The 24,494-nt window shown below is 45.5% G+C and overlaps 1 protein-coding gene across 1 annotated transcript in view; it reads right to left on the reverse strand.

Annotated features, from left to right (window-relative positions):
• LOC124545674 (odorant receptor coreceptor-like) overlaps positions 1–23,890 on the reverse strand; it is a 66,573-nt gene extending 42,683 nt beyond the window's left edge. The window contains exons 1-3 of the mRNA XM_047124620.1: positions 23,636–23,890; positions 14,202–14,342; positions 5,431–5,862 (exon numbers count right to left, since the gene is read on the reverse strand). Of these exons, the coding sequence (XP_046980576.1) occupies positions 5,431–5,862; positions 14,202–14,342; positions 23,636–23,890 (828 nt within the window). The remainder of the gene's footprint in view (positions 1–5,430; positions 5,863–14,201; positions 14,343–23,635) is intronic.
• Between the last annotated feature and the right edge of the window lie 604 nt (positions 23,891–24,494).

Raw genomic sequence — 24,494 nt, forward strand, 5'->3', positions numbered from 1 at the left:
CCACGCTAGAGCCCTAGCATCAGCTCTTACCAACTAAAATCGGGACCCACCTGATCAGGTCGCGGTTTTCCAATTGTTAGGATCCAACTGATATCGTCACGAGCCCAGGAGAGGCTCTGCTGTTAGTAATGGCACTTGCGTCTGCCACGGCCCATTAACGACAAATTTAGCCGCACTCTCCGAAAGGGTTCGTTCGTCGTACGTCCCACATTGGTATCTGCCTTTATATCATGCAGTGTTGCTTGCCTGTTAACACTGAAAACTTCACGCAAACGCCACTGCTATTGGTCGTTAAGTGAAGGCTGTTGGCCACTGCATTATCCTTGGAGAGAGGTAATGCCTGAAATTTGGTATTGTGGTCACAATTTTCACACTGTGGATCTCACAATATCGAATAACCTAATGGAGTCTGAAACGGAATGTTCTACGTACAAAGTCTTTTAATTCGCGTCGTGGTGCTATAATCACGCCGTAAACCTTATCATATGAATTTACTGAGCACGAAAACAGCTCTGCCAATGTATTGTCCTTTTATACCTTGTGAACGCGGAACTACTGGCTATGGTTCAAATGGCTCTGAGCACTATGGGACTTAACTACTGTGGTCATCAGTCCCCTAGAACTGAGAACTACTTAAACCTAACTAACCTAAGGACATCACACACATCCATGCCCGAGGCAGGATTCGAACCTGCGACCGTAGCAGTCGCGCGGTTCCGGACTGCGCGCCTAGAACCGCTAGACCACCGCCGCCGGCGCGGAACTACTGTCATCTGTATATGTGCACATCGCCATCACATGACTTTTGTTACCTCTCTCTGTCTGTCTCTTTCACTCTCTCTCTCTTTCTCTCTATTCAGAGTGGTCCATTGATATATCTCATGAAATAAGCATCAAACGAAAAAGCTACAAAGAACGAAACTCGTCTAGCTTGAAGGGGGAAACCAGATGGCGCTATGGTTGCCCCCTCTAGTTGGCGCTGACGTAGGTCAAACGGATGTCAACTGCGTTTTTAAAAAATAGGAACCCCCATTTTTTATTACATATTCGTGTACTACGTTAAGAAATATTAATGTTTTAGTTGGACCAATTTTTTCGCTTTGTGATAGATGGTGGTGTAATAGTCACAAACATATGGCTCACAATTTTAGACGAATAGTTGATAACAGGTAGGTTATTTAAATTAAAATACATAACGTAGGTACGTTTGAACATTTTACTTCGGTTGTTCCAATGTGATTCATGTACCTTTGTGAACTTACCATTTCTGAGAACGCATGCTGTTACAGCTTGATTACCTGTAAATACCACATTAATACAATAAATGCTCAAAATGATGTCCGTCAACCTCAATGCATTTGGCAATACGTGTAACGACATTCCTCTCAACAGCGAGTAGTTCGCCTTCCGTAACGTTCGCACATGCATCGACAATGCGCTGACGCATGTTGTCAGGCGTTGTCGGTGGATCACGATGGCAAATATGCTCCAACTTTCCCCACAGAAAGAAATCCGGGGACGTCAAATCCGGTGAACGTGCGGGACATGGTATGGTGCTTCGACGATCAATCCACCTGTCATGAAATGTGCTATTCAATACTGCTTCAACCGCACGCGAGCTATGTGCCGGACATCCATCATGTTGGAAGTACATCGCCATTCTGTCACGCAGTGAAACATCTTGTAGTAACATAGGTAGAATATTACGTAGGAAATCAGCATACATTGCACCATTTAGATTGGCATCGATAAAATGGAGGCCAATTATCCTTCCTCCCATAGTGCCGCACCAAACATTAAGCCGCCAAGGTCGCTGATGCTCCACTTGTCGCAGCCATAGTGGATTTTCCGTTGCCCAATAGTGCATATCATGCTGGTTTACGTTACCGCTGTTGGTGAATGACGCTTCGTCGCTAAATAGAACGCGTCCAAAAAATCTGTCATCGTCCCGTAATTTCTCTTGTGCCCAGTGGCAGAACTGTACATGACGTTCAGAGTCGTCGCCATGCAATTCCTGGTGCATAGAAATACGGTACGGGTGCAATGGATGTTGATGTAGCTTTCTCAACACCGACGTTTATGAGATTCCCGATTTTCGCGCAATTTGTCTGCTACTGATGTGCGGATTAGCCGCGACAGCAGCTAAAACACCTACTTGGGCATTATTGTTGCAGGTCGTGGTTGACGTTTCACATGTGGCTGAACACTTCCTGTTTCCTTAAATAACGTAACTATCTGGCGAACGGTCCGGACACGTGGATGATGTCGTCCAGAATACCGAGCAGCATACATAGCATACGTGATACCACGTACTTATAGGTTTGTGATTATTACAGCACCATCTATCACAAAGCGAAAAAAGTGGTCCAACTAAAACATTAATATTTTTTTGCGTAGTACACGAATACGCAATAAAAATGGGGGTTCCTATTTTTTAAAAAACGCAGTTGACATCCGTTTGACCCATGGCAGCGCCATCTAGCAGGCCAACCATAGAGCCATCTGGTTGCCCCCTTCAAGCTAGACGAGTTTCGTTCTTTGTAGTTTTTTCGTTTGATGCTTATTTCGTGAGATATTTGGCCCCGTCACTATCAATGGACCACCCTGTATATGACTTCACCGGACAAAATATTAGCCTAACCTTTAAAATACCATGTAAGTCGGTTTTGAGCGGTGTGGACGGCGAAGAGCCGGTACGTTGTGGTCATTTGACCTTCCATCGTGGAGTAGATCACGGCAGTGAAATGAGTGTATTTGTCTGTCTTTTGTATGTAACTTGCAGTAAAATGGGACATTTGCTATTATTAACAGAAAGGAGCCCGATTAGTTAGTGTGTCAACGAGGACTGCAGAACTTGTCTGCAAGGAATGATGTACCACTCGGTCAAATAACATGGCGTAAGAAAAGGTCGTGATCTACTAGTACCAGAGCCGAGTGTATCGCAATGTCAGTGACAGTTGATTTCAAACTAAACACGGATTAATGCTGCCTGTGAATACAGGTCCATCTCAACCAATTTCCCACAGAACGTTGCGAAGGGAATTGCATGCTGTGGAGTTTGCAGTCGGGCAATTCGACATGCGTGATTACTCACACAGGACATAAGCCTGTACGTCTTTAGTGAATAACCAACACGGAAAAGATTTGGTATATGACTGGAGGCATCTACTGTGGTTCGACAAGTCGCGATTTTGCTACTTTTCAGCTGATGGAAGGTGGCGAATGCACCGAAGGCCAATGAGGCTTTTAACGGGCAGTCTGTGGGGAGTATAGCTTACGCAAGAGGTGGTTCTGTGATGTTTTTCTTTTTGCTTTCTTTCGTTTGATGACTTGATGTCCTACTCGTTTAAATTGCTATGAACGTGAACCAGGGTGTTTATTTTAACATTCTCGGATGCCAAGTATTGCCGTTTCTTCTGTATCTTCATTATCCTTACTGCCGTTTTCCAAGATGGCAACAGAAGGGCGGCATGCTTACATTCCTGGTTTTACTCAGGCAACCTATCGAAGCTCTACTAACCTGCTAAATCAGGCAGTCGTCATCGTATAGCAAATTTCTATCGCTAGTAGGAACACCGAATAAAACGTAACAATCAACATCTCCACAGATTAACAGCTATGTCGGATCTAATCATCAATGAGCAGGTTCTGCTGGAAGTGGCATACTCGAAGAGACTAATGGACTCATTTTCTCTTCGAATTGAAGTCATTAGCTAGGTCAGAGACGGTAATACACGGCATTAGCATGTCGTCTTCTGGAGGTGACTAAATTTTTTGTTCGGTATTGTTATTTTGCAGTGCACTATTTCGAAAGCTCGGTTCTCACTGAGACGATACGACATGCGACTTGTGATACGACGCAGAAACGACCCACACTGGTAGGGCGCATGGGAACGTAGTGGAATCGAGTTAACTGATTCACACTATGGATGACAGCCATATCACATCCACCCATACCTCTGTTGTATCGCCCGGCGCAACACAGAATGCCGGTTACTTCACACAACAGTGTCTTACGACACAGGGGGGAGGAAAGCTAAATTTCAAGTCATCTGATGTGCTTGAAAAAAAAACTGCTTTATGTAAATAAAGCAAAGCTGCACCGGTATCTCTCTCTGGTTTCTCAGTAAATCATTTTTTGTGTAAAAAATTAAAAACTTCCGTTTTTAGGTCAGCATGTGCTCTCCGCTATGCAGTCTTTCTCATTCGATTCCAAGGAAACTATTCAGTAAAAGAAATTAATTCTTTTGCACCCTATACTATCGTATCACAGCTTGATTATGAACTGCCCACAGTTATTGTGATACTTCGAAATTAAGTATATCACTGCGCATATTCTGAAAACTTTGCAGTGAAAAATGTGGCAGCTAGAGACTTTGCGGTTTGCGGTCATACACTGATGTACACGAAATGTAGCTAAAATAATGAAATTGTTTTTAATTCCGGAAGGAAAGACACCTCTCTTTTCAATCTCAAATAAACTGCGTGATGCATACTCTTGCTTGTGATGAGGTCGCCATGCATGAAGCTGTTGTCTGCTATGCGGAGATGTCTTGTGTTACTTTTCTTCTTACGCTGTCGATTCAAACCAAAGAACCGTAGACCTTCACATGTGCTTACAGTCTGGAAGGACATCAGCACTTGTGCAGAGTTCACTGCTAAACAATCAGCGGTGTTTGATTTCACTTCAAACCCAGTAATGTTTCTTCTGAACACATCTAAAACCGAATCGTATACCAGCTTGATCTACTGATGAGCCGTGGAAATTCTATCTCAAATGTATTAGTTTGTATCCATTATTTATACATTTACGATATTGCATTAACTACCATACTAGGTGGTCCTACTAAAACTAAACTTTTTATAGTGGCATTTTTAACGTCACTGAAACACTTGCACTGACTTACTTTCTCGTAACAAGTAGCTACTCAGCAGGAAAAATATCAAGTCGAAAAGTCTGACACAGCCCTACTTTATCGGAGTAGCTAATACTACTTTCACCAAAAAGTGTAAACTATCTAGACTCATTAAGTAGAACTAATAATTAATGGAAATTGTGTTTGTGTTGAGAGAGCTCATGAGAAATCACAGGCGAGCTATATTTGGTATTTACAGCACTGTGCGGGTGAACCCCGTACTTCCTTTTATTTCAGTTTCCTGAGCTTGAAGTAATGGTAAACTACAACAACGCTATCTTCAGAAGAGCTTCTGATTGCAGCTAAGGAAGAAACATGAATTGTGCAGTCTTGTTCTTGTTGTATCGCTCCAATGGGAACACGGATGTCGTATGGATAAACATCACGTCACAAGACCTTTATTACGACGTGTCGTATGGCATATCGTATCATCTGAATAGGAGCCATGACTAATAGTGCAGCTTGGTGCAGTTACCTGTAGTACTCACGCTATAGTTATTTGATGGTGTCTGACATTTTCCACTATCTTCTCATACATCTGCTCCTCTGTGCTGCCATCTCCACTTGTTTTGATCTGTCTGTTCATTTTACTTGTTTTGGTGTCACCATCATTGCCGTGTCGATAACTGTTTATTGCCACCTCAGCAGATACTTGGACTGCAGCCATGTTGTCGTTGAGGACCTCCAGCTCTGCAGTGAGGTGCAGCATGAGTGCCAGCAGGGTGCTGTCCAGAAACACTGTGGACTGCGTGGTCAGGGTGGTGAACAACAGCTGCAGGCCGTAGACTACCTCGTAGGTGGGGGAGGCCCTCACGTCCACTCCCGGTAACCACGCGGCCACGGGGAGGCCCCGGTTCTCGTAGGAGCTGCCATTGGTCGCTGGGGCCACAGCAGAGCTGAGTAGCGGCGCCACGCCCCACGAGATGTAGCAAACCACGTGCGACACCTGCCGACACACAGCAGTGTTACCAACCTATTACCTGCGTAAAACTACATTTTTTATTTGTTTATTCTTTCGTTTATCCTGTCCAGATTTCAACATTCGACATCTCTCTTACATCAGACCTAATAACTTACAGTTTTTACACATACATATAAGGGCTGTTCAAGTTAGACACAGACAAATACAGTAAAGCTGGAAAAATTTATGACTTTGTCTCGACACGGTAGTGTAGCTGAGCTGGTGAAATGACGATACTGTGTATCATATGTGAAGAAATCTTACAGTTTTCCATGTACATATACGTATAGGTGTCGTTCAATTGTAACACAGACAAAACCTGTAACTGGAAAGGTTTATGACTCTACCAAGACGTGGTAGCGTATCCATGCTGACGTTGTGATGCACCGTGCAGCTTGTATGAACTTCTTTAGACACCTATGCTATTTACACTACTGGCCACCAAGAGGAAATGCAGATGATAAACGGGTATTCATTGGACAAATATATTATACTAGAACTGACAGGTGATTACATTTTCACGCAATTTGGGTGCATAGATCCTGAGAAATCACTACCGAGAACAAACACCTCTGACCATAATAACGACACGCCTGGTCATTGAATCAAATAGAGCTTGGATGGCGTGTACAGGTACAACTGCCCATGCAGCTTCAACACGATACCACAGTTCATGAGGAGTACTGACTGGCGTATTGTGACGAGCCAGTTGCTCGGCCACCATTGACCATACTTTTTCAATTGGTGAGAGATCTGGAGAATGTGCTGGCCAGGGCAGCAGTCGAACATTTTCTGAGTCCAGAAAGGCCCGTACAGGACCTGCAACATGCCGTCGTGCATTATCCTGCTGAAATGTAGGGCTTCGCAGGGATCGAATGACAGGTAGAGCCACGGGTCGTAACACATCTGAAATGTAACGTCCACTGTTTAAAGTGCCGTCAATGCGATCAAGAGGTGACCGAGACGTGTAACCAATGGCACCCTATACCATCACGACGGGTGATACGCCAGTATAGCGATGACGAATACACGCTTCCAATGTACGTTCACCGCGATGTCGCCAAACACGGATGCGACCATCATGATGCTGTAAACAGAACCTGGACTCATCAGAAAAAATGACGTTTTGCCATTCATGCACCCAGGTTTGTCGTTGAGTACACCATCGCAGGCGCTCCTGTCTGTGATGCAGCGTCAAGGGTAACCGCAGCCATGGTCTCCGAGCTGATAGTCCATGCTGCTGCAAACGTCGTCGAACTGTTCGTGCAGATGTTTGTTGTCTTGCAAACGTCCCCAGCTGTTGACTCAGGGATCGAGACGTGGCTGCACGATCCGTTACAGCCATGCGGATAAGATACCTGTCATCTCGACTGCTAGTGATACGAGGCCGTTGGGACCCAGCATGGCGTTGCGTATTACCTTCCTGAATCCACCGATTCCATATTCTGCTAACAGTCGTTGGATCTCGACCAACGCAAGCAGCAATATCACGATACGATAACCCGCAATCGTGATAGGCTACAATCCGATCTTTATCAAAGTCGGAAACGTGATGGTACGCATTTCTCCTCCTTACACGAGGCATCACAACAACGTTTCACGAGGCAACGTCGGTCAACTGTTGTTTGTGTATGAGAAATCGGTTGGCAACTTTCCTCATGTCAGCACGTTGTAGGCGTCGCCACCGGCTCCAGCCTTGTGTGAATGCTCTGAAAAGCTAATCATTTGCATATCACAGCATCTTCTTCCTGTCGGTTAAATGTCGCGTCTGTAGCACGTCATCTTCGAGGTGTATCAATTTTAATGGCCGGTAGTGTACAGCAACCATTTGTGACAGCAGAGGTATGTATGTAAAACATTTTCGGTTTTCTTGCCGCGTCAATTCGGGATAAAATCTCAAGCTTTCGATGATAGCCTCCATCGTCATCGTCAGCAGCGGCTGACTGTCTTCACTGCTCCTGTTGTGGCCATTATATAGCCCGTGGATGGCTTCTGATTGGTCGGCTTGTGATTGGTCGGCGATTACGTATTGCTGTCGCAGACGGTGTCAATATGTGCGCTGGTGGCGCCACCAATTCCGTTGGAACGTAAACCTTGGAGGGAATGCCTCAGCTGCTTCTCTGCATCGAGCGCTCGTTTCCATGCACCGCTCAGACAGTATTCGCTATCACGGTTAAAATTCTTCTCGCTCATTCTTATTTCAACAGCGTCCTTAATAACAGAATCCCAGTATGTGGAGGCCTGGGGCAAAATTTTTGTTTCATAGAACAGTATTTTATGATTGTTAGTGAGGCTGTGCTTCGCAATTGCCGATTTCTCCAGTTCTCTATTTTTAATATGCCGTTGGTGTTCTGCACAACGGTCGGAAACGGTAAGAATGGTCTGAGCAATATACTTGCTTCCACACTCGCAGCGGATATTGTAAAATCCAGGGACCCTGAGGTCGAGACTGTCCTTAACAGTGATCATCATCTCCTTAATTTTCTTAGGAGGACGAAAAATCGGTCTTATACTCCGTCTACCCAGGACTCTTCCGATTTTGCTGGATATAGCGCCACAAAAAGGAAGAACTGCAATCGGTGTTTCATCCTGTGAGTGTGCAGCATTTTCACGTTTCCTTTTCTTGGAGAACGCTGCCTTTATATCGCGTGCACCATACCCATTATTTCGGAACAAGTACTTCAGATGGTTAATTTCGGACTTCAAGTGGTCCTCGTCAGAAACAGTTTTTGCTCTATGTACCAACGTGTTCAAAACGTCTCTCTTCTGAACAAGGTGGTGGAAACTCTGTGCATTAAGGTATAAATCGGTATTCGTCAGCTTACGGTACACAGAGTGGCCGAGACTCCCGTCCGCCTGTCGTTGTACTAATACGTCTAAGAATGGCAGCCTTCCTTCCTTCTCCATCTCGACAGTGAATTGGATGTTCGAATGTATGCTGTTCATGTGTTCCATTAATTGTTCGAGAGCTTCTGCGCCGTGTGGCCAGATCATAAATGTATCGTCAACATAACGATAAAATAAGGATGGACGGAAGGGAGCCGAATCTAATGCACGTTCCTCAAAAAAATTTTAACCAGTGATGGAGACAAAGGAGAGCCCATCGCCATACAGTCCGTCATTCCACAAAATTTATTACCATACAAGAAGAAGGTGATCGTCATCACATGTCGGAAAGACTTTATAGTTTCTGGAAGAAAAAGATCCGCCAGCATTTTCAAAGTGTCCTCCACAGGAACTTTGGTGAATAGCGATACCACATCCGCGCAGACTAGAATGTCATTTGGACCAACTCTAATCTGTTTGATTTTCTCAATGAGCATCTGGGAGTTTTTGATGTGATGTTCACACCGGCCGACTATAGGAGTCATCAACTTTGTTAGGTATTTGGCCAGCTTGTAGGAAGGAGAACCAATTTCACTGACCATAGGTCTCAAAGGAACATTACCCTTGTGGATGGATCTTCGGTAGTCCATACAACCTGGGAGGTCTAGGAGCTCGGACAGACCGGAACTTTGATGTACAGCAGAAAAAGCATGGAGCTACTGAAGAATTCCTGTCTGCCAGATGATGTTACGAAAAATCTCAGAGTCCTAGACCTCCCAGGTTGTACGGACATTCTGAAAAAGAGAAATATATTAAGATCGAAAATAAATTGAAGTGTTAGGAGGTCTTTTCTGAAGATATTAGTTTGGAGTGTGCTGTGCCGACCGGTAGAGACGGTACACAACTGTACACACAGAGGACGCCACACAGCAAGACTAGTCACCAATGTGGTGTCACATATAAGGACCAGTCAAATGAAAATGAGACAGATGGAAGAAAAGCAAGTAACTATTTATTATCTGTGAGACAAGGCAGTCAACGCCCTCATGCAAAAATGTTTCTGCTGCACGCACATAGGTTGTTTCGAGTACGGTGCAAAAGTTTCTCTGGGAAACCCTTACACATCCTCTACACAGGGCCGGTGTCTCCTCATGCGATTCCCGTATTTTTGGATCCCTTAAGAAACAATTTTTTTCCTTACTGAATTTCGATTTCCCCCGGAGGCGGTGGGCTGACAGCATCTTAGTACGCTGATCTTCAGCCTACAGAATTTTTACAACACAAGAAGAAGATAAGAAACCATAAAAGCAGGCGATGAAACTGTGACTTAAATTGTAAAACGGCGGAAAATTGTGGAAAGTTAAAACATAAAACAAATGGTTGGCGATGCTAATAAAATACACAGGAAGCAGACAAATAAAATAGTAGACAGAAAATTAGAAAACACGGCGACAGTTTGGGTTCTGTTCGCAAGAGATATAAAAATCACTCCCAGCGACAGTATGATTTTCGTTCGCAACTCTTCGGAAACGACGCACAACACTTAACACTCACTGGAAACACTGCACTAAAAAGTCGGCACGAAGATGACACACCACAGCCAATGGCAGATGGAGGGGGGACCTGGACAGATTAGGGGGAAAAAGGGGGAGGAGCGGAAAACGAGAGGGGGGGGGGGAGGGAGAAAGACATTCGTGGCCGTCAATTTGCTTCGGACGAAGAGGTGCACACCTGGGTACAATCATGATCCGTAGGCAACTGAAAACGATTTTCCATGAAGGCATTGACCGTCTTATCTTACAGTGAGATGAATTTATTAGCATTTATGGCGATTACTTAAGAAATAATACAGAGTTTACTTACTTTTTTTCCATTTATCTCGCTTTCATTTGACTGCCTCTTATAGTTATGGTCAGACGCCTTAGAGGGCGCACGTAACGGACCATACGTCATTAAAATAGCTCTATCAATCTGCAATAGTTGTGCTCTGACGTCACAGAGGGCTCACCTAACAGGGACTATATCTTGATCGCACGTGACGTCAGACAAATAGTTCGCAAATGAAACGAACAAGTGGCTCTACTCAGTCAGGCGTTGCAGAGGATCCCCAGTGTCTCACAACACGATATTGCAGTGCTGTACGACGCAACGTTCCTTCGGACAAGCGTGTTGTTCTTAACCACAAAGGCACTGCAATATCGTATTTATCCGCCGATACCGGAAAGATACTTCCAATTAAAGTGTTGTCTCCTGTACGGGAATTACATAATGTGTGTGCGAGTGCAGGTTGTGACACATGAACGTCGACGTATGGAAGTTTGGGTCTGGCCGTGAATGGTACACAAACAGCCAAAGCGGTTGAGGCGACCGTTCGCGTAAAGCGAGAAATCTGAGTTCGAGTCCTGGTTCGGCACTAATTTTCATTTTTATTCGCTTATAAAGCTGATGACTATTCGTATTCGCAACTGCGAATACGTTTCATGTACATAGTCTCACAGTGTCGCAGTCTCTTTCGCATGCCACGGTGACATACACACTGTCACTGCCAGCAGAGCCAGACTGGACATACGAGGGTTGGAACTTAAATAGTGGCAACCATTTATTCACAACGGATATAAAAGAGTTACATGTTTGCACCTGTTACTATCCTCCAAAGTAGTCACCAGCGTCGTGTAGATCCCGTTGCCAACGATGTGGAAGGCGTAAGTATACCGCTAACAGAGCCTGTTCTGTTGATGGTGCGAATGGAGCAGTCTACTGCCTGTCGAATCTCTGGAACATTTCAGAAGCGAATGTCACGAAGTGGTTCCTTCATCTTCGGATTCAAATCAGTCACAATGACATAAATGATGGATGATACAGTACTTCCCAGTCCCATCGACAGAACAGAGCAGGCACAGATTGCGCTGTATGCGACCGCACATTGTGGTGCAAAATGATGAGTGGGTTGAGCAGAAAGTGTCGCCGCTTCTTTCGCAAAGCTGGTCGCAGGTGACGCTCCAAAAACGAACAGTAATACTGTCCATTGAAGGTCTGCCGTGGAGGAACGTATTGCGTTAGGATGGACACCATCACAGTCGTACACGAGAAACACAATAACTTTCAGCATATTGGGGCTCTGACGCACTTTCGACTTTCGTGGCGACCCATAATGACACCACTCGTTGAACTGGCGTTTCAGTTTTGGCTCGTACGATGTCGCCCATGTCTTATCCAGTGTTATGACACGGCGAAAGAAAGACTCTCCTTCGCGCTCATAGCGCTCCAGGCGAGTCTGAGCAGCGTCGCAATGCATCCATTTCTGCATTTCCATCAAGTCATCCGGAAAGCATCGTGATGCAAATTTTCGTATGCCCAGGCGTTCCTTAAGGATGCGAAGCACAGTCGTATGCGCTAATCCGGTTTCGTGGGCAAGCTCACGAATCGTATGGCGTCGATCAGTGTCCGCTAACGCGGCAACGGCATGCACTTCTTCTTCAGAGACGCTAGGACGACCTGCTCGATGCATGTCTGCCACAGTTTGCCGACCTTCGTTGACGGCTTTTACCCAACGCGCCACCGTTCTGTACGCCAATGCCGATTCCCGCACGCCTCTTGAAGACCCTGATGACACTGCCGTGCTGTACGACGTCTGGCACATTGAATCTTGATCCAACTCCGTGTTTCGAAAACATAGTGACACTGTGACTGTGCTTCCCTCGATGGTGCGCACGCCGGTGACGTGGGACGGGCAAGTCCATTTGCTCGGGGGTAATGTAGGTATGTCAATAACGTGTGCTATCAGCGACAATAGTAGATTCAGTGATAATGAAATCAAGACCCTACGCTGTCGACAGGCATTGATATACATCGACGGGGACAGTCGAAAATTTGTGCCCCGACCGGGACTCGAACCCGGTATCTCCTGCTTACATGGCAGACGGTCTATCCATCTGCGCCACAGAGGGCACAGAGGATAGTGCGACTGCAGGGACTTATCCCTTGCACGCTGTCCGTGAGACCCACATTCCCAACTTTATGTCCACACACTACATTCGTAGTGCCCCTGCCTGTTACACTCATTACTCGCGGCAGATAACCTTACCGAGTCCCGTTACAGTTCGGGCAATACGTTTGCATCCGCACAGAAGAAGAAGGTCAATGGCCGCTTAGCCTTAACTATATGAAGATGGTATCTGTTCTTTCGGAGATGTTCGGAAGACCGGATACCATCTTCAAATAGTAGATTCCACTGCATAGGGTCTCCACAGCAGTGTTGCCACTAATTAAGTTCCAACCTACGTACTACATTGACGTTAGTCAACATTTACTGTATTCGAGAGCAGACTAGTTTTGAGAACGTTAATCACGTTGCCACGCCTCATCATCACCAGCATACTGAAGGTACACACCGTACATAATCTTCCTGCAAAGCATTGTCATTTGTATATTTTTATCTGTGTACCCAAAATTGTTTTGTTGTAGTTCCATTTCGCACTGTGACGTGCACTGTGGCGTGATTAGCAAGCCAACTCAGTGCAGCAACTACTTTCTATGGTAGGGGGTGCTCTTCCTGCCACCTTCATGTTGGACGCGAAGTGTATTTGTTAAACACAGCAGAGTGTATCCTTGTATGGGAGTCAAACGTTGACCCTAAAGAGCCCAGACAGGAGACTCTTTTGAAATGTGGTGCTGTAGACGAATGCTGAATATTAGATGGGTAGATCGAATAATTAGTGAGGAGGTATTGAGTCGATTTAGGAGAAAAGAAATTTACGGCCCAACTAAAAGAAGGATTAGCTGACAGTAGGCATCCAGAGGCATCAAGGAACCGTCAGTTCAGTGATGAAGTGAGGGACGGAGGCTTGAGTACAGTATTCAGGTTCGTCCGCCCGGTTGGCCGTGCGGTCTAACGCTCGGCTTTCCGGGCGGGAAGGAGCGCCGGTCCCCGGCACGAATCCGCCCGGCGGATTAGTGTCGAGGTCCGGTGAGTCGGCCAGTCTGTGGATGGTTTTTAGGCGGTTTTCCATTTGCCTCGGCGAAGGCTGGCTGGTTCCCCTTATTCCGCCTCAGCTACACTATGTCGGCGATTGCTGCGCAAACAAGTTCTCCATGTTCGCGTACACCACCATTACTCTACCACGTAAACATAGGGGTTACATTCGTCTGGTGTGAGACGTTCCCTGGGGGGGACCCAGGGGGCCGAATCGCACAATAACCCTGGGTTCGGTGTGGGGCGGCGGAGGGGTGGGGTTGCGGAGCACTGCGGCTGCGGCGGGGACGGAGCCTCTCCGTCGTTTCTAGGTCCCCGGTTAACATAACAGAGCATAACGTATTCAGGTTCAAGCAGATGTAAGTTAGAGTACTTATTCATAGACGAAGAGACTGGCACAGGAATGCCTTTCATGGGGAGCTGCATCAAACCACTCTTCGAACTGAAGACTGTAACAAGCTGTGTAGTATCTGATCTCGCTCGGTGGTGTGATTGGGAAGCACTGCTGTAGGTAGTGGTGGGGCACCTGCAGGAAGATGTAGAGGCGGAACCCGATGTCGCCGTAGCGGCGCCGCCTCGCCGCCGAGTCCGGGAAGGCTGCGCGCGCCTCCCCCAGGAGCTGCAGCAGTTTTCGCAGGCGCGCCCCGTCCAGCGAGAACGACACCACCTGCCGGAAATCCACGTACAAACTGCACTCACTAGTCACTAGTACCTGTTTTATTGTACATCTACATACATAGTCCGCAAAACATAGTACGTGTGTGGCGGGGAATACCTTGTACCACGACTAGTCATTTCCGCTCGTATTCCACTCGCAAATAGAGCGAGCAAAAAACGACTGTCTGAAAGCTTCCGTAGGACGCCTAATTTCTCGCGTATTATCTTCATGGTCCTTACGCGACGACGATGATGACGGGTTTGTGGGGCGCTCAACTGCGCGGTCATCAGCTCTCGTACGAAGTCCCAGTTTTTACCCAGTCTAATTTTTACGCATTCCAATTTAGCCACCGTCAAGAATGATGATGATGAGGATGAAATGATGAGGACAACACAAGCACTCAGTTCCTGGTCAGAGAAAATTCCCAATCCGGCCGGGAATCGAACCTGGGACTCCGTGATCCAGGGAAAGCAACGCTAGCCACTAGACTTGTCCCTAGGCGAAAACTACAGTGGCGCCAGTAGATGGGCAAACTCGTTCATCCTAGCCGGCAGCTGTGGCCGAGCGGTTTTAGGCGCTTTAGTCTGGAACCGCGCTGTTGCTACGGTCGCAGGTTCGAATCCTGCCTCGGGCATGGATGTGTGCTGTCCTTAGATTAGTTAGGTTTAAATAGTTCTAACCCTAGGGGGCTGATGACCTCAGATGTTAAGTCCCATAGTGCTTAAACCATTTGAACCATTCGTTATTCCTTGGGAACTAGTTCACTGATGATCGCTCTTTTTTTGGGAACCATTTTTACTCGTTCACCGTTCATTTGTGCTTGGTATGCGGTTCTTATGAAAAACTGAAAATTAGTAGCATAGGTGACTGAAGATGGAAGGTGCCAAGAGGGGGCACTTGCCTCCGCTCTGGAGTACAGTATTTTTATTCGTAACAGAATTCTCACACTCTTGTAATTTTCGTGATTCTGCAAAACCTCTCGTTTAGCCAACTGCAGCGTTCTGTGGCTGATCGCAGTGAAATAATATAAGGTGACGAACGAAAAAACGGCCCCGAGTACAGACTGCTCGCCAATTACGCAGGATTTGTTGACCGCTCGGAGCAGAATAGATAAGCATGTAATAATTAGGCAGTGAATAAATAAAAAATAAGCTAATGCAAACAACAACTTCGAAACAATAGATGACAATTGGTAGGCGACGATGAGGTCTAGTACTCGGGGCTGATTTTTCGTGCGTTACCCTGTACCACTGAAATAATATTGTACGAGTTATCATATTCTCTTTACAAAATGCGACACCAGACACTCGGTTATGGAACGCGGACTTCATTCGGTTGTAAGTCGATCTGTCTTCCGTAACAATGAACATACTCTTTGACCTTGGACCAAAACAATTCGGAAAATGGTCACTAGTGTGTGCCGTGCCGACTTCCTTTGCATGTGTAATTAAAAAATATTGCCTTTTTACAAGTATTTCTTCTGCTGTTTATCACCGAGCGAGGTGGCGCAGTGGTTAGCACACTGGACTCGCATTCGGGAGGACGACGGTTCAATTCCGTCTCCGGCCATCCTGATTTAGGTTTTCCGTGATTTCCCTAAATCGCTTCAGGCAAATGCCGGGATGGTTCCTTTGAAAGGGCACGGCCGATTTCCTTCCCCATCCTTCCCTAACCCGAGCTTGCGCTCCGTCTCTAATGACCTCGTTGTCGCCGGGACGTTAAACACTAATCTCCTCCTCCTCCTCTGCTGTTTATCGAAATAGTTAAGTAAGCTGATACGACGTTTTGTTACCTGGAAAGATGTATGTAATGCATATCACGTAATTTTATGTAATTTGCGTAATTATAAAATACATTTTAATTACCCGTCATGCACGCTCAATAGAATACGAAAAGAACCAGAAGTTCAGAGTTCAAAAAAGGTATGAAACAGATCTAGAACGGGTGTGCGCAGCGGACAAAACGAACAACTCTATACTGAATTAACTATGAGCAGTCAACAGTGGAAGTGAGACGAGTGGCCACGCGAAGAAGGACGAGTCCGGCCGAACGAGACCGAGAGAAATGGGAACGGGACCGAGGCTGGAACGAGAACGACCGGCGTACCGTTGCGGGAACGAGACCGACTGTTTCCCGTTCCCGCGGCCGAAGTGAACTATGAAAGACCGTTCCTTAGAATTGGTTCATCGCTCGTTCCGTTGATCTTTATGAACTGTTCCTTAGGATCTGTTAGTTCGCGAACGACCCATCTCAACAGTAGAACCGTTCTGCACTCGGCTTCAAATGCAGGTTCTCTAAATCTGCGCGTAGTGGCCTGCGGAAAGCAACGTCCTCTCTCCAGGCATTCCCATTTGAGTTCATATGTCATCTGCGTATTACTTGCCTACTGACAGAACCTATCGGTACAAAGCTACCAGCCTGCTTTTGAGCTACTTCGATGTCCTAGTTTAATCCGACCTGGTGGGAATCCAAAACATTCGAACAGTACTCAAGAATGGATCGCACTAGCCTTCTATACGCCGTCTCCTTTGTGGATGAGCTACACTTTCCCAATATTCTCCCTGCAAAACGAAGTCGAGCATTCGCCTTCCCTACTACCAACCTGACAGGCTCACTCCGTGTCATGTTGCCGGCCGATGTGGCCGAGCGGTTCTAGACCCTCCAGTCCGAAACCGCGCTGCTGCTACGGTCGCAGGTTTGAATCCTGCATCGGGCATGGGTATGTCTGATGTCCTTAGGTTAGTCAGGTTTAAGTAATTCTAAGTCTAGGGGACTGATGACCTCAGATGTTCAGTCCCATAGTACATGAGGCATTTGGACTTGAATGTCATATCGCTTTGGAACGTACGCCTAGATATTTTATCGAAGTGGCCGTGTAAAGATGCACCCTATTACTGCTGTTTTCGAACGTACAGGACTATTTTTGCTTACTCACACGCTTTAACTCAGGCTGTATATTCCTACAGCCACTCAACGATGATTCCTTCCCATGAACCACAGCGTTATTTGGAAACAGCCTTACATTGCTGCTCACCCTGTCCGTGGCGTCATTCGTATGTATAGGGATTAGAAGCGGTTCTATCACGCTTTCATGGAGCACCCTTGACGAAACCCTTGTCTCTGATGAACACTCGCCGTCGACGACTACGTACTGGGTGCTATTCATTCTTGCATGACTTCTACAAGGACATTGCACAAGTTAAAAACAAAGCTCAGTCCACATATACATGTGCACCAAACCTTGGTCTTAAACTATAAGAAGTCGGAGGTCATATTCATATTATATCGAAAGCTGATTATCGGACATTTTCGTGAAACAGTTTCTCCAATGCCTCTTAATTTTCTATCAACAGTTTCTGAAGTGACTGCAAACAGCTGCTATGTATTTTATGAAATGCATGACACGCAGCGGTCTGTGTGTCCTTTTTTATCACTAATGGTGTTGGTTAGTGACCAGCGTCACAGTATAAATGTGCATATATTATTTACGTATTTTGTCATCTCGTATCAATAAGGGAATGTTGTTTATACTACTGAACATCAAAAAAATAACGATTACCCATATTTAAGAGGTGGTGTGTCAAATGTGCAACGAGAGTGAGTCACAACTGTTCGTTCACATCTAACGCTTCACCTATCTGTTATTCTGTAGTTGAGTATAATGGATGCGTGTATAATGTAGTGTCACCTTCGTGTTATATGACGATGATAACGTAGGGAGAGATTGGTGTGGATACAATGACAGTTTCTTCAGACGTAATCTCACATCGCAAAAGTGTTCGGACTGAACACTACCAAGAAAATGGGGGCGCCTTTTTCCAGTACTGTGAACCCTGGTTCAATAGAAGTATCACTTGGCAGCACCTGTAGCTCTGAGCCGCAAAGCGGATTGTGAAGAGATAGGGGAAAAATCTCAAATATGTGTACCCGACACTGTTTTACGAAAACAGTACTTGAGTTTGGTTGAGCTGAGAGGCTATTTTAAAAGTGATGGCAGCGTCATCACTGAGAAGAAAAGTGTAGGATCTTATCGATTTCCTTCTTTTAAATCGGGTCCCTCAAAAATATTGGCAGTAAATATTTTTTATTTGTTAGCGTAAATCGCGAAATATGAACAAGAACGATGTCACACACATGTTTATAACAGAGCACCATGGGTGTCCTGTGAGAGAGCAAAAACTTATTTTTCTCGGTTTTGAAGTATGATACGATATACACATTTTCAGATTTTTAAGAGTAGGTCAGTTCTCAACAATATTTTATTTGTGTGTGAAAACTGACATCACATTTGAAGATAATTACTTTGAGGCAACATTGGACTGACATATTAAGTAGAAATTGGAACATTGTTTATGTTGCTGATTTCCAAATAATCCCGCCACACGAAATAGTTTCCTCCTTAAAAACATAATACTCTCTTTGGAGTGCCGTAGATAGTGTGCAGCTGGCACTAGGTGATCATGTGGCCGTACACTGGGCAAAAGGAGATCCGACACGATATTAGGAGGTATCCCATGACTTTCGTCACCACAGAGTACGGCTATATGAACCATTTTACAACTGTCAACCCTTGGTCTTCCACAACAGTCCCCCCCCCCCCCCTCTCCATCACCCCGCTCACCATATCTCCTTCCACTGCTAAGATGACCATCCCTCAATGTCTCAGAACTTGTGCTATCAACCGATCCATGGTTTTAGTCAAGTTGTGCTATAAATGTATTTTTTGCGCAGTTCGATTCGGTACCTCATAGTTGTTTGTTAAAGCCATTTAACCTTCAGTATTGTTGTGTAACAGCACGATCAAAAGCTTCTATGCTCTTCTTGTGTGGATTGTTTATCGTCCACGGTCCACTTCTCCATAATAGTACACTCGAGGCAAATACCTAACATTGAAATTTACATCAGGTGATAAATATTTCTCTTTTTCATAAATAGTTTTACAGCTGTTGTGAATTTGCGTTTTAAATCCTCTCCACGTGGCTTGTCTCAGTGTAGAGAAACTATTCTGTCTCAGATATCTGTGTTACAGTGGGTTTAATGCAATCAGCTAACTCTTGAAATTTTCATTAATATAAGAGCAATAATAACGTTAAAATATGTTTTTATATAAAAATGAAAATGCCGTATCTGATCGAAAGTTTTCGGGCATCTGTAAGTGAAGGTTAATATGTGGTGTGTACACCCTTCGTCTTTGTGGCGGCTTGAACTCCTTGGGGACACTTTCAATGAGCTGTCTTCACGTCTGTGGTGGAATGGCTGCACATTCTTTCTCAAGAGCCAAAATCAGAGATGATACTGTGGCCTGCAGTGAAGTCAACGTTATGATTCATCACAAAGGTGTTCCATTGGGTTCCGTTCGGCATCCTGGACATGCTAACCCGTTCGAAAAATCTCATTGTTCACAAACTTACAGATGCTGCTTCATGACAGGGAAATTTTCATGCTAAATACAAGCAGTCATCGGCTCCGAACTGTTCCTCCACTGTACTTGGCACACACTGCTGTGAAATGTGTTCATATCCTTCTGTATTTAGGGTTTTCTTAAGCGCATTAAGGGGGATACACCCTAACCACGACAAACACCCCCATGTAATAACACGACCTCCTCCGTATTTCATGGATGGCACTAGACACGATGAGAGTAATGTTATCCAGGCATTCACCACATCCAAACCCATCCATAGCATTGCCGCACGGTGTAGTGTGATTTCTCATCCTAAATCACTCGTTGCTGTCATCCACTGATCAGTGGCGGCTCTTTATACTAGATGGGGCGTCATTTATCATTGGCTACCGAAATGTGCGACTTATGAGGAGTTGCTCGATCATTGTACCCCATTGTTCTTAACTCCCTGCGTACACTCATTACGCTAGGTGCGCTGTTAGTAGCACTTTGCAACTCACGACTGATTCCTTCCACTCATTTCATGCGATTTTGACAGCCATCCTGCAGAATACTCGACGGTCCCTGTCCGACAGAAAATGAGATCTGGCTGCCCTCGTTTTATCTGCGGTTGTTCCTTCGTCGTTCCAACGTCGCAATCACACCACCAGCATTCGGCTTCAGCAGCTTTCGAAGAGCTGAAATGTCCCTGCTGTATTTGTTACTCAGGTAACATCCAAATTACTAGCCTTCATTCGAAAACACTGTTCTCTCCAGACTGACCTATTCTGCTGTTACTGGTTCTCCACTGACAACACAATACTCCCCATCTCCTTTTTAGGATTTGAAACCTCAACTGGAGGCTTACAGATCTACTTTATTATCTGTCAGTCGGTCTACGCGTCCGCCTGTTAAAATATTTTTTTCTCAGTAACTGATTGACGTACCAAGTTGAATTTCATGTCACATACCAAAAGCTACGGTACCTTAATTGTGGTGGAAACTGAAGCATCTAAGTCAATGCAGTCAAAAAATACGGCCAGAGAACTCATTCGTCAAAACCTGTAGGATACTTCCCGTTAACCGAGGAATTTTAAATTTGGCAGTAATCAAGATGTCACACTACAAGTAAAGGAAAAAAACCAAAAGCGTTGGTTTGTAATTGTACCACACGAAAGAAAGCTTTTTTGTCATTTGTTATCCGACTGCCTGTCCGTCTGTTAAAACCTCTTTTCTGGGAAACGGGTAGACGTATCAAGTTGAAATTTATATCACATACTACGGTCTATGGTCCCTTGACGGTGTAAAAACGTTAAGCTTCTAAATCAATGCAATCAAATATATGGTCATTTATGTACCATATTTTGATACTCATAAACTCTCTCACCAAAAACTGTCGAGTACCTCCCGTTGACCTAGAATCATGAAAATTGGGAAGAATCAAATGTTCAAACGTGTGTGAAATCTTATGGGACTTAACTGCTAAGGTCATCAGCCCCTAAGCTTTCACACTACTTACCCTAAATTTTCCTAGGGACACACACACACACACACACACCCGTGCCCGAGGGAGGACTCGAACCTCCGCCGGGACCAGACGCGAAGAATCAAGGATTTACAGTAGAAGTAAAGGAAAAATATCGGAAAATTTTGAAGTGGTAATTATATAACACAAAACGCTATTTTTTTCGTCATTTCTTATCCGACTTTAATCTTAAAACATTCTCAAAAGACTTGGAATTCCCAGGACTGATATCCTGCCAGTGTAAGCGTCGGTAACAGGTAAAAATCGCCGAGATTGTCAATTTCTGGGGTGTGTTAACTGTCTGTGTACGTAATTAAGTTTGTACAGAACACTCAGAGTGAGCCTCCTACACGCCCCTGGCCAATTTTTTACTGTCGGGTCCGCATCTCGTGTCATCTAGCGCCACTTGCGCATCACATAGGCGTGTCCGGATACTTTTGATCAGACAGTGTTTATCGAAAATACCATCTAACTAAATTTCGGAACCATCATTATTTTATCTATTATGCACGGTGTGCCATTTCTCTGGCGCGTTGTGTATCCGGCACTATCGATAGCGACTTGTATTTCTGTTTCCGTCTGGTTCGGCCTGCGCAGGCGCTGAGGCGTCTGCTGCCCTCTGGAGCGTTTTTCGCGGGGGGCCGCCCGCGCTCGGCTCGGCAGTTGGATTCGCACCGAGCTGGTGGTATTTTTGCCTTCCGCCCCGGCACGGAGGTGCGGTCTCGTTGTTGGCGGGCCTCGTTGATTTGGCCGTTGGGCGGTGTGGCGTGTTGGTGATGTGCTGTAGTGGACAACTGATGGATACCCGCACACGATCGTTCGAGGTTGTCCGCCTCTGAGAAGGGTGCCCGATATCGCTTGGGTTTCCGCACCCAGGAGTTGTAAGGACTGCAGGACAGGCTTTCTGTGTGTTTGCTCTGTCCGGTCTGCGTGGCGGGGTTCGTTTCACCTTACTGCAGTTGTTGTTTATATTTGCTGCGTGATTCCGTTATGCCCGGAGTCTAGGTGTCGAGTTTTCTGTTGGTGTGTACCTGGTCGTCGACCCCGTTTTCCCGCCCGGGGAGAGCGTATCTGTTGGTAGGAATTATTTGGTAGCGTGTGTTTTGCGTGGACCCGGTGTGCTCACACGCCATGATTCTGAGTTGAAATTACTGTCGTCAGGCTGGCTCGGTTGCTGGAGTGTGTGTTATTGGTTTTGTGGCTTGCTGGGGACTGCGCGCGCGCCTGTTCTGTTTTGTGATGTGGCAGCAGTCTGATATTTTTATGTGTGCTTTTTAAGTTGCTAGCAATTACTTTTAGCCTTGTGCTTGCTTATTTTTATTTAAATTCCTGGGCATTGACATTTGCCTGTTCTTTTACCTTTACTTATTTGTAGTGTCAATTAAGCCTAAGACGATGTCCAAGATGCTAACAATTGATTTTAGCCTCATGTGTCCTTAATCCTATTTATATTCTTGGGCATTGCCATTTGCTTGTTCTTTTACTCTTATTTATTTGCTGTGCCACTTAGCCCTAAGATGATGTCAGACCTTGGTATCTGTCAACCTTATTTTAGCTACTAGCGCTCAGGTGCAATATTGCCGGGCCTATCCCGGATTTTGTCATTAATTGAGATCCTTTTATACTGTATATTTTAGTAGTAGGTTTGGCAAGTGCACTTGCGTATGGTATTTATTATTCCCCCCCCCCTTTCTTGTTCCTTCGTGTAAACTGATTTTGGTAAGATAAGTTAGGTGGCCTGTGTTCTTTTATTACCTATGTAAGTTTGCCCGCTGCCGCAGTCGTAACATGTTTTGACTGGCAAGCGGCCCATGTTGGCTAGAGTTTGAATGTGGTCTGCGCTGTTGATGTTGGGCTTTGCCGTACATATATTTATTATTTGAGCTAGTCATGTACGTGTTGTTGTGTTAAGGGTTTTAGGGCATTTTTAATTGAGATACCTTTTGGAAATTTTATAACTTTTAAAGAAGGTATAGGAAGGAGTAACTTCGACTGAAAATTTAATTGTAAATTATACATTTGTGCTTCACATTATAAAATTTAAGTGTATTAGGTGAAAGTATGTAGTTCAATGCACAATGATTATTTGTTAATGTATCAAATTGTAAACAGTTTTAAAGTTTCTGAGTTCACCTGTGGCATATAACATTTTTATTACCTCATATTGTAAGCAGCTTGATTTGTTTGTGTCACTGTAATTTGTAAGCCACAGTGTAATTTATTACAATTAATTGTTTTGGGGAAATAAACCTTGAATTGTATGTCCCATCCAAATCGTCCACTCATACGGCGAGTATCGATGTCACTCAATTTGTTGATTAATACGTCGATATATCGGGAATTCAGAAAATTGTGTCACCTCCAGCAGTGCGGACTTTCTGGGACTGAGCGTACCTTGACAGCGAGGCCCCGTATGGTGAGCGTGGAGTGTGCGTTGACGGTGAGCACCTGCAGGTCCCGCGGGGGGTCCATGAGGAGGTTGAGGCAGGAGGTGGTTATGAGGAGGCCGTGTGCCAGCAGCACGGCGCACAGCGTGGCCAGGCGCCGGCCGCCACCGGGCAGCGACCACTGGCCCAGCAGCCGCAGGCCGCCCACGTACGGCTGCAGAGTCGCCTCCACGTCTGCCAGCGTGGTCTGGTCCTGTTGCATCTGTGGCCGATCGTAAACAGAGCTTCACCCTGAACTAACGAATGTACCGATGGATGTGTCTGCAGTCCGGGTGTCGTGGTCCTACACAGAAAAAAACTTTTCTTTTTTAAATTGTGGTAAGGCCTTATGGGACCAAACTCCAGAGGTCATCGGTCCCTAAGCTTACAGACTATTTAATCTAACTTAAAGTAACTTACGCTAAGAACAACACACACACCCATGTCCGAGGGAGGACTCGAACCTCCGACGGCGGGAGCCGCGCGGACCGTGGCAACACGCCTGAGACCGCACGGCTACCCCGCGCGTCTCTACACAGCCAATCTAGACTACCAACTAAAGAACCAGCTCGTTACGATGAATCTCCACCAACAAGTAACTTGCGCAAGAAACTTCTGCATGCACTTGCTTAGGTGATGAAACAGAAATTCCTACATTAGCCACAACAGGGCATTGATTAGTTGGTTGGATTTGGGGGACGGGGCCAAACAGCCATGTCCCCGGTCCCATCGGATGAGGATAAAAATCGGCCTTGCCCGTTCAAAGGAACCATCCCGGCATTTGCCTGAAGCGATTTAGAAAAATCATGGAAAACTTAACTTAGGAT

This window comes from Schistocerca americana, chromosome 8, assembly GCF_021461395.2.
Source record: "Schistocerca americana isolate TAMUIC-IGC-003095 chromosome 8, iqSchAmer2.1, whole genome shotgun sequence".
Taxonomy (NCBI): Eukaryota; Metazoa; Arthropoda; class Insecta; order Orthoptera; family Acrididae; genus Schistocerca; species Schistocerca americana.